The 10,008-nt window shown below is 48.5% G+C and overlaps 1 protein-coding gene across 2 annotated transcripts; it reads right to left on the reverse strand.

Annotated features, from left to right (window-relative positions):
- Positions 1-4,618: 4,618 nt before the first annotated feature.
- On the reverse strand, positions 4,619-9,618 carry atp5f1d (ATP synthase F1 subunit delta). 2 transcript variants are annotated; one of them, XM_062455248.1, is made up of 5 exons: positions 9,391-9,618; positions 8,317-8,470; positions 6,156-6,244; positions 5,912-6,041; positions 4,619-4,746 (listed from the first exon to the last, which is right to left on the reverse strand). In XM_062455248.1, exons 1-4 carry the CDS (start codon positions 9,505-9,507, stop codon positions 5,919-5,921), a joined length of 483 nt encoding a protein of 160 aa, XP_062311232.1. In that variant the 5' UTR covers positions 9,508-9,618; the 3' UTR covers positions 4,619-4,746; positions 5,912-5,918. The 2 variants fall into 2 exon arrangements, with proteins under 2 accessions (XP_062311232.1, XP_062311231.1); XM_062455247.1 differs by having other exon boundaries at positions 4,619-4,750; positions 9,391-9,616.
- Between the last annotated feature and the right edge of the window lie 390 nt (positions 9,619-10,008).

Genomic DNA, 10,008 nt, shown 5'->3' on the forward strand with positions numbered 1-10,008 from the left:
GATTGGGTCACCAGCCAGTCAGCTAACCAGACAGCCAGACAACTAACCAGCAAATCAGCCAGTCAGCCAGCTAACCAGCCAGATTCATCCTGCAGCGCTGTCAGTGCTAGTGTGTTCTGAACACGGTTGAACCACACGGGTCACCACGATGGACCGCCCAGAGTGAGCTTCCAGCATGGTCTTGTGGACCCGGAATGAGTCTGTTTCTACAACGCATTCCTGTGATTCCATAATATACCTGCAGGTGTTAAGAACTCGTAGATGTTCTAGAAGATATCTGATGTTCTAGAACACCTGGGGATTCTGTAGCCTGTGTGTGATGACAACACTCTGGAATGTCGCGATAACAGAAGTCAGCAGTATTTCTCAACATCTGAGCTGCAGGACTGGTCTTGGTTCTCACGTCACCAAAATGCTGTTACCCAACATCCTGTCATCCTGTCCAACCAGCCACTTTCAGCAGTTCCAGACAGCCAGTTCCAGCCAGCCAGCTACAGCAGTTCCAGCCAGCCAGCTACAGCACTTCCAGCCAGCCAGTTCCAGCCAGCCAGTTCCAGCCAGCCAGTTCCAGCCAGCCAGCTACAGCAGTTCCAGCCAGCCAGCTACAGCACTTCCAGCCAGCCAGTCACTGTTCATCTCTGCTGTGGCACCTGATCTGCTCACAGATACAGTCTTTCTGAACTGACCAATTAAGGATGTGTTTATAAAGCAGCTAATCAGGATGTCTTTATAATGCAGCTGATACTACTGACACGTGTGGTAATAAAGGCTGACACACCCTCCCCCTTCGCATCATGTTTGGGTTATCAGGGTTATAGTTGTGGGGGTCTGGGTTGGGTCTCTCTCTCTCTACCTCTCCCTCTCCGTCTCTCGACCTCTCTCTCCATCTCCCTCCACCTCTCTCTGTCTCTCTCTCTCCACCTTTCTCTCCCTCCACCTCTCCCTCTCCACCTCTTCCTCCCTCTCTCTCTGTCTCTCCCTCTCCACCTCTCTATGCAGAGCCAAGGGCAGCAGTGTCAGCAGTCACTGGATGACAGCCATTATCTGCACACACACACAACCTCTCAAACATGCACGCATATAAACACTGTCACACACACTTACACACACAAAGAATTACAAACATTTTCCAGGAAGGAGAGAAGAGGAGGGGAGGGGAGAGGACAGAAAGATAGCTGAGGAGAGGAGAGAGGCCCATGATATATATGTGGACCAGTATCTATGTGTGGCCTTTAGCTGGAGGTGTGTGTGTGTGTGTGTGTGTGTGGGGAGCCACAGTGGAAACTGTCTGGATGTCGGCAGCATATTTTCCAGGAGCCTCAGAGGAGAAACCACTGAGCTCTGTCAGCCCAGACAGACACACTGACTGGGGCAGGGCTGGGACAGAGGCTGGGGCAGAGGCTGGGGCAGAGGCTGGGGCAGAGGCTGGGGCAGAGGCTGGGGCAGAGGCTGGGACAGGGAGAGAGTGAGTGAGGGAGAGAGTGAGGGAGAAGAGAGGGAGGGGTCAGAGGATTCCTTGCAGCCACTTCTCAGAGAGTGTGTGTGCAGAATATCTCTTCCACTAAAGCTCTGTTAAAGAGCCTTCAGCTCAAAGGAAGTAGACCGTTTCCCAGGAAGAGTGGGTGTCTGGTGTCAGCTGGTCTCTCTTGGTAGCGTCCTGTTGAAGCAGCCTGACTCACAACACTGATCTGGCCTCACCAGTCTGTCGGCATGCTAAGACTTGACTACAAAAACGTTGTGTGTATATGTGTGCATAAGTGTATGTCCATGTGGGGCCTCCCAAGTGCCTGAGGATATCATGCTTCTACAGAGAACCCCGCTGGTCTGAACCCCGCTGGTCTGAAGTGGAACCAAGCAGCTAATCAGAGGATCTCTCTCCGATCCATAGAACCAAAACACCTCTGATCCCAACCTGGCGAAGCATCTGATAACCCAGACAAGTCTCTCTCTCGCTCTACATCTCTCTTTCCCCTTTCTCTCTCCCTTCTCTACATTTCTCTCCCTTTGTTTAAAAAAAGAACTGTCTTTTTCAATGGCTCTAGGTCAGCAGTGTTTTTATACTGCCATCTGGTGGTGTAATGTGAGAACTGCACTGGTAATGTTCACATTCAAACACTAAATGTCGGCATTGACGGTCAGCACTTCAACACCGCCATCTGGTGGTTTATTATGAGGACAGCACTTGTAATGATCATATTACACCAGTAGATAGCAGGGTGGAAACGCAACTCAGTGGTGGTATTTAAATAGCTCCGCTAAAAAAACACGGTTTTAAGTGGTGAACTGAGGTACTGTAGCTAGCTATCTAGCCGGCTGAATATTACCTCTGTGCAGCTAACGTTTGATTGATGGGTGGATGTCCTTATATTATTATTTAAATGTTGTTGGTTTGTGCCTACATAAATGTAACTGGTGTGAACCTGTGAAACTCACTCCTCAGGTATGTAACAGTAGCCTGGCTCTGCCCACCTACCTACTTCCGCTCAATTTGGATTTTGCATCTCTACTAGGTCTGGGATTTCAGTGCATCAGTCGGTTTTCAGAAGAAAAAAAAAGTGTAGGTCCAATCAGCGAACAGAGGGAGTGGCTGAGAACGATGACATTGATGTCGAGCACTAGTTTGAGTAGTAGTTCAGTAATGGCGGAGGAGAAAGATGCGAGCGAAGCTATTATGTGGTTGTGGCAACGCCTCCGAATATCCATAAGTTAAAGCCAGAGCAAGAACAATCCTTCCTGAGTTTTGCTGGTGGTCATGATGTTGTGGCCCTCCTCCCCACGGGGTTCGGGAAAAGTTAGATTTTCCAGCTACGGCAGCTAGCTCCGTGGAGTTGGCTAAGGCGAACACTAGCGATTGGTTATGGCAGATCAGAGTGGCTCTGGGCAGATACAATAGTTTTAAACTTCAACAGAGTACCCGCCTTCAAAGAAGTTAACGCTTGTCAATGGAGCGAGGCCAGACTCTCTGTACAAATGAAATGTACGAGGGTCTGGTTAGGACCAGGCTAGGTCTGGCCATGAGGTACGCAAGTCAGATTAATTTTCTACCGGCCAATCAGCGAACAGAGGGAGTGGCTGAGAATGATGACGATGTTGTGTGCTAGTTTGTGTTGTAGTTTCGTAATGGCGGTGGAGAAAGATGCGAGCGAAGCCATTCGGTCCGTTGGAGCAACGCTGCCGAATATCCATAAGATAAAGCCGGAGCAAGAACAAGTTTTGCTGAGTTTTGTTGGTGGCCATGATGTTGTGGCCTTCCTCCCCACGGGGTTCGGGAACAGTTTGATTTTCCAGCTACGACAGCTAGCTCTGTTACAGTAGTGGTGAAGGAATTGGCTAAGGCGAACGCTAGCGATTAGTTATGGCAGATCAGAGTGGCTCTGGGCAGATCCAATAGTTTTAAACTTCAACAGAGTACCCGCCTACAAGGAAGTCAACGCTTGTCAATGGAGCGAGGCCAGACTCTCTGTACAAATGATATGTACGAGAGTCTGGTTAGGACCAGGCTAATGTAACAGGCCACCCGCGTCAATGAAGAGCTAGCTTTTCTTTGGCGTAGTTGGTAGTGGTATCGCTTGGCAAGTCAGAAGTTGTGCGTTCGAGCTCAGCGAGTAGCGGACGATACCTTGTTGTGACGTAGCGTGGCTATGTCTGTTACATACCTCACATAAGCACCCGTCATATTGTTTAAACAGTGAAAAATGATGGGTTTTCGATATAAGAAAACAAAGAAAAGCTTTTCTTTTTGCATATGTAATGTCGTTTCTCCAAGCCTGCAGCCAGGTCCCGGGTAAATTACAGGGGCATATGCCATCTAGTGGTGGGAGGTGGAACTACACCAGCCTGCACAGTGCAGAACAATCTGAACATTGTGTCCTAGTGTCAGTGTAGCAGGAAGAGGGGCCTGGTAGCAGAGATGTGGAGACACAGCGACCTGCTCCAACAGGATCCATGTCATTGAGAAATCTTATTCTGATGTGGCTGGTTACTCCTGACTGTCCCTAGACACCACAGTAGTCAGAACCATAGATATATATAAAGGGTAGATGTCTCGTCCGCGTTGTCGAACGTCCGCACATGGCGGCCATCTTGTTACAGTCAACTCGCTCACCCATAACATTGTGTTGATGCTACATGTACTTTTTAAATGACCATAACTTGCTCAATTTTCAACCGATTTTTTAACGGTTTGGTTTGTTATCAACGTCAGAGATGTCGGTATGCCACTGCATACTTCTATTCTATAAAAAAAAAATAGTATGCCACTGCATACTTCTATTCTATTTTTTTTATTTATTTATTATGCCACTGCATACTTCTATTCTATCTATTCTATAAAAAAAAAATAGAATAGAAGTACGCAACAACAAAAAAACAATTGAGCAAGTTATGGTCATTTAAAAAGTACATGTAGCATCAACACAATTATGGGTGAGCGAGTTGACTGTAGCAAGACGGACGCCATGTGCGGACGTTCTAGACTCCGCCGTAAGACATCTAGTCTATATCTATGGTCAGAACTATGCACATCCTGGATGTTCTGCTGTCCTTCCTGTATGCACCGTGTCTCCATGACGACACACCTTAGTAACAAGCCAACTCCAATGAAGGAAGCAACACAGGATTAAATTCCAAATAAATTTATTGGTAAATTCATCCACTGTACAAAGCAAGCGAGATCTTGCGGTTTCTGACTTGACTAGGAAACAAACAATGTTTGATCTTGATTTTCCTTAACACCGATGTGACACGCTACCTGAAGAGAAGAGAGCAGGGAGAGGAGAGAGAGAGAGCCGGGAGAGGAGAGGGAGAGAGCAGGGAGAGGAGAGAGGGAGAGAGCAGGGAGAGGAGAGGGAGAGAGCAGGGAGAGGAGAGAGGGAGAGAGCAGGGAGAGGAGAGAGGGAGAGAGCAGGGAGAGGAGAGGGAGAGGAGAGAGCAGGGAGAGGAGAGGGAGAGGAGAGAGCCGGGAGGAGAGGGACAGAGCAGGGAGAGGAGGGGGAGAGAGCAGGGAGAGGAGAGGGAGAGAGCAGGGAGAGGAGAGGGAGAGAGCAGGGAGAGGAGAGGGAGAGAGCAGGGAGAGGAGAGAGGGAGAGGGAGAGAGCAGGGAGAGAGGAGAGGGAGAGAGCAGGGAGAGTGGAGAGGGAGAGGAGAGGGAGAGAGCAGGGAGAGTGGAGAGGGAGAGAGCAGGGAGAGTGGAGAGGGAGAGTGGAGAGGGAGAGAGCAGGGAGAGTGGAGAGGGAGAGAGTGGAGAGGGAGAGAGCAGGGAGGGTGGAGAGGGAGAGGAGAGGGAGAGAGCAGGGAGAGTGGAGAGGGAGAGGAGAGGGAGAGTGGAGAGGGAGAGAGCAGGGAGAGTGGAGAGGGAGAGAGCAGGGAGAGTGGAGAGGGAGAGAGCAGGGAGAGTGGAGAGGGAGAGAGCAGGGAGAGTGGAGAGGGAGAGAGCAGGGAGAGTGGAGAGGGAGAGAGCAGGGAGAGTGGAGAGGGAGAGGAGAGGGAGAGTGGAGAGGGAGAGAGCAGGGAGAGTGGAGAGGGAGAGAGCAGGGAGAGTGGAGAGGGAGAGGAGAGGGAGAGTGGAGAGGGAGAGAGCAGGGAGAGTGGAGAGGGAGAGAGCAGGGAGAGTGGAGAGGGAGAGGAGAGGGAGAGTGGAGAGGGAGAGTGGAGAGGGAGAGTGGAGAGGGAGAGAGCAGGGAGAGTGGAGAGGGAGAGGAGGGAGAGTGGAGAGGGAGAGTGGAGAGGGAGAGGAGAGGGAGAGTGGAGAGCAGGGAGAGTGGAGAGGGAAAAAGCAGGGTTGGTAAACCAGATGAAGGTTACAGCTCTCTGTGCTGGAGAGGTGAACGTGTCTAAACTGTGTTCCAGGGTTGAGGACCTCTGACAGCTGTAGGCAGTGAGAAGTGTGTGTGTGAGAGTGAGAGAGTCGTACCAGAGCTCTACTCCAGGGCCTTTACGATCGCCTCGTTGGCCTCTATACTGATGAGCACCTCTGCCCTGGACGCCTCATCCCCAGCACCAGACATCTCAGACTGGGCCTTCTCCAGGTTGGCCTTCGCTGCCTGGAGGGGGAGGAGAAGAAGCACATTGATACTCAGCCTTCCACCTGCAAACACTGTCTGAAAACCACTAAATAAATAATAAACGACAATCATGTGTTGTAGCAGGGTACTCACTGCCAGGTCCAGCTGGTCCAGAGGTACCGCCTCCTCAGCCAGGAGCTGGACTGACGAGTCAGCGTTGACTGTGACGGAACCGCTGCTCACTACACACACACACAAGTACAAGACATGTACAGGTTACAACACAGACAGTGTTTCCCTAACCCAGTGACCCTGCATGTGCAGAGGAGACCCCATATCTATTAGAGCAGGGGTCACTAATTGGCGGACCGCGGTCCGGACCCAGGCGGTTCCCTATCCGGACCCGGACCTATAACCGATATATATTATTATGGAATTAATTCATTTTGACGGAACGTTTCCATTTTAACCGGCACATCTTTTTGTTCCAACTAAATGTGGTTTCTATCTTACTTGTCCAATACAAAGGTCCAATCAGGAGCTTTAATAACTGTAATCACCATGACAACTCAGTCACTGAAAGTTGGTTGCAACCTCTGTAGGTCAGGTTGTGTGTGTCATTCGCAAACAACGCAGGCTAATCCATTTGCTAACAGTACCTGTTTCTTCCTTAGCGAAAAACATGGCGTGCTCTAAACCCGGCGAAAAGTTGATTCCAAAAATACCTAATTTCAGACAAGTATGCATTTGTGCTGCCGGTGGGGCGCACAAAACCGATGTGTTTAATGAGACGGTTGCCCTTGTCAATAGTGGTAGCTAATGTGAAACGTCACTATCATGGCCGTGGGAACTAGGAGTACTGTAGCCCCGACAGCACGAGAATTTCCAATGATATGACTTAAATTCACCACCGCGGCACAGCCCAGCCCCGCAGTAGCGGACTGGCCATCGGGAGCACCGGGAGAAGAATAACAATGGAAAACCAGGCTAAGAAACGTAAGAGTGGGGCTGAAAAATTAAGAGACAAAAAGACATCACCTTCACTAGACAAGGTTTTACCAATTGAAAAACGGCTATGTTCATTTTACATAAAGCTCAAAAAACTATTTTGTGCTCAAATAAAGACAAAAAAAATGGTCTTGCGTGCTACGCGCGCTCGCATTAAGTATCCTAGCGTTCTCACGAACTAGCATCACATCAAACAGAATGTGCATGACCTATTTTTACTCCCAGTCCATCCCTACCGCCCCGCAACACCCCCCTGATAAAATATCCTATGTTCCCGCGGCTATGGTCACTATGACACAAAGCATGGACACTTTGAACAAAATTACCCCCAGAACTCTGATGGTAAGGGCCAGAAAAATAAACCATAATTGTTCCGGACCCTGGACTGAATGGAAATTTGGTTAGTGGACCTTTTGGGTTTCTAAATGAGCCCCTGTATTAGAGGCTCCACCTGGCTAACCCTGAATCTTCACTGATCTCACGATTCGGATCTCACAATTCGATTACGATTATCATGTCAGCGATTCGATATCTCGATGCGTCAAATACATTTCTCTATTAAAGCCATATAGGATATTTGACTTGACAGAATGCATTAAGATACTGTATAGTTCAATATAATACAGTTTTCTATATTACTTCATATGGTTATGTTTTCATCCAAAAATACAAGTAGTAAGATATAAACAATCTTTTTTATTTAACAAGGTCTGAACACAGCAGACAGCATTATTAGCAGTATTGAAAACAGAGTTGCATCCTCTGAGTCGCTGGCCCAGAATTTGCATTTTGCGCGGCAGGTGTTGTTGCTAGCAACTCAGGATGGAAACGGCTAACGTGATTCCTTAAAAGTTGGTAGTGTTCCCAATGTATTTAATTTTGGTGTGACAGGAATTGCATATCGCATGCGGTGTATCCAGTTTGTGTTTCCCAGCCTGTTGGTAAAATCCGAAATGCAGTTCCATATCTCAGCTTTTAAAACGCTTGGAGAGTTTTTAAGGACGATCTCACAACCACCCTCAGCCATTTTGCTCTGGCACGTATGCGAATCGCGACGAATGACGTCAGGTAGATGAAACGGGTTAGGTTACTGAGAATGTTATTTTTTATTTGAATGTTTATGCTGCGGCCGGAAAATGAACTAGCGACATAATTGCTTTATAATCGATTCTGGTCGGCCACTGCATCGATGCAGCATCGTCCATGTCCGCATTGCGATGCATCGATTAATTTTAACACCTCTAATATCTATACACCCCCCTCACCCCTATAACCCCCTCACCCTAACCTCTATACACCCCCTCACCGAAGTACTTGGCGGCGGAGCCATCATCGTTGTAGACGGTCACCACGCCGGGCCGCAGCACCTGCAGGGTGGGCACGTGGGCTGGCAGGATGCCAAATGCCCCCGTCAGGGTGGGAACATCAATCTGCTTCACACTCACCTCCTTAAAGTACACCTGGGGGGGCAGGAGAGGGGGGGGGGGCAGGAGACAGGGGGGGGGCAGGAGAGGGGGGGGCAGGAGAGAGGGGGGGGTTATTTCACCATCACGTACAGGTATCCAGAGTACAGGGGTTGGCATGGCGATAACACCTGCTGCACAGGTATTAGGGATGCTAGTGGATACCATGACAACATCAAGGAAGGACGATGTGAGGACTGAGCTGTATCGCTGTCGTCGAGTCTGGAACACAACGTTAAATGACTACCAACACGATTCGATCAACCATCTAGAGTTGTAACTAGCGCGCTAATAAGCAATACGATTTTGCCGTTTGGTAAACATATTAGTTACCACGTATGAGGCCCAACTAACTTGGTATGTATGAGGCTAAACATTTCGTGCAACGACTTGTATAGATCGTTTAATTCATGATTTTAAAATGCATATGCAGCGGGGAATGTGAGGTTTAGAAGGGGCAGCGTTCCTGCCCACACACCCAAGGTGACAGAAAACAGAACCTGCACGGGCCTGTGACCCTGTGAGCGAGCGAGCAACCTAACAAACCAGAGATCTAATTAGCGCGTAAGACAACTCTACTCGTTAATTCAGCAAACGTTGCTTCAGTTCCACCGGACCACACTGTGTACATGCACTATGCACGCCCTCCTTCTGCCCGTTCAATAGAACGACGGCTAGAAATCTTGACAACCGCTTCTAATGCTAGCAAGCTAACTAAATGCTAGCTGGCTTAAAAAATAATGTGCAATAACTAGACAAGTTTTGACATTGATATGTGCAAGCACTCATAATACATCGAACTGTTTTGTGATTTGGAGACAGTGTCAGTGTATGAATACAAATGTATTCCAATTGTGCAAACGCGGTTAGGTTAAGTACGGCCTAGCTAAGCCAATATAGCCGCGGACTCAATTTACCTGCGTCGGCGAGGCGAATGTGAAGGACATCTGTGCACCGCCGGAGGGAGCGTCGGCGTAGCATCTAGCTTGCCTCAGCACAGGCAGGGAGCGACGGAGAAATCTTGCTGCCAGCATTTTTATGAATTAAACGTTACTCGGGAGAAAACCGAAGCAGAAAGACCCCCAAGCCCTGGTGTGAACAGTCAGACAGTGTGAGCCTGATAGGACAAGGACATTCGTAACCTACCCAGAATCCTTTTAGAGCGCGCCAAGGATTCTGGGAGATGTAGTTATTTCACAGAAGTTCTGCGTTGTGGGAAATGTAGTCATTATCTAATTTGAATTATTTGATACAGGGACTAATTAAACGCTACAGGTTAAATACTATAAACCAGACTGATAGACACATTAAAATGTGTTTGATTATCAGGTTTATTTGCTCAGGTTTAAGTGTATCTGGGTTAGGGTTGTATAGCCTACACCATTTAATTTACCTATTTCTAATGAGACATTTGGACGATATTGTCCTTCCAAGATATTTTGGTCTAACTTGGACCCACATTTTACAATTGTTTATTAGGCCTACGCAAAGCCATAGAGAGAAAGAGTTGCGTCAACTGAAGGTCAGGAGGCTAG

The sequence above is a fragment of the Osmerus eperlanus genome, unplaced genomic scaffold (genome assembly GCF_963692335.1).
Source record: "Osmerus eperlanus unplaced genomic scaffold, fOsmEpe2.1 SCAFFOLD_65, whole genome shotgun sequence".
NCBI lineage: Eukaryota > Metazoa > Chordata > Actinopteri > Osmeriformes > Osmeridae > Osmerus > Osmerus eperlanus.

Coding starts and splice junctions, on each gene's coding strand:
- atp5f1d (XM_062455248.1), bottom strand. CDS start 9,507: ATGCTGGCAGCAAGATTTCTCCGTCGCTCCCTGCCTGTGCTGAGGCAA. Junction 8,471..9,390: donor CATTCGCCTCGCCGACGCAG/GTAAATTGAGTC, acceptor CTGCCCCCCCAG/GTGTACTTTAAGGAGGTGAG. Junction 6,042..6,155: donor TGGACCAGCTGGACCTGGCA/GTGAGTACCCTG, acceptor CTCCCCCTCCAG/GCAGCGAAGGCCAACCTGGA.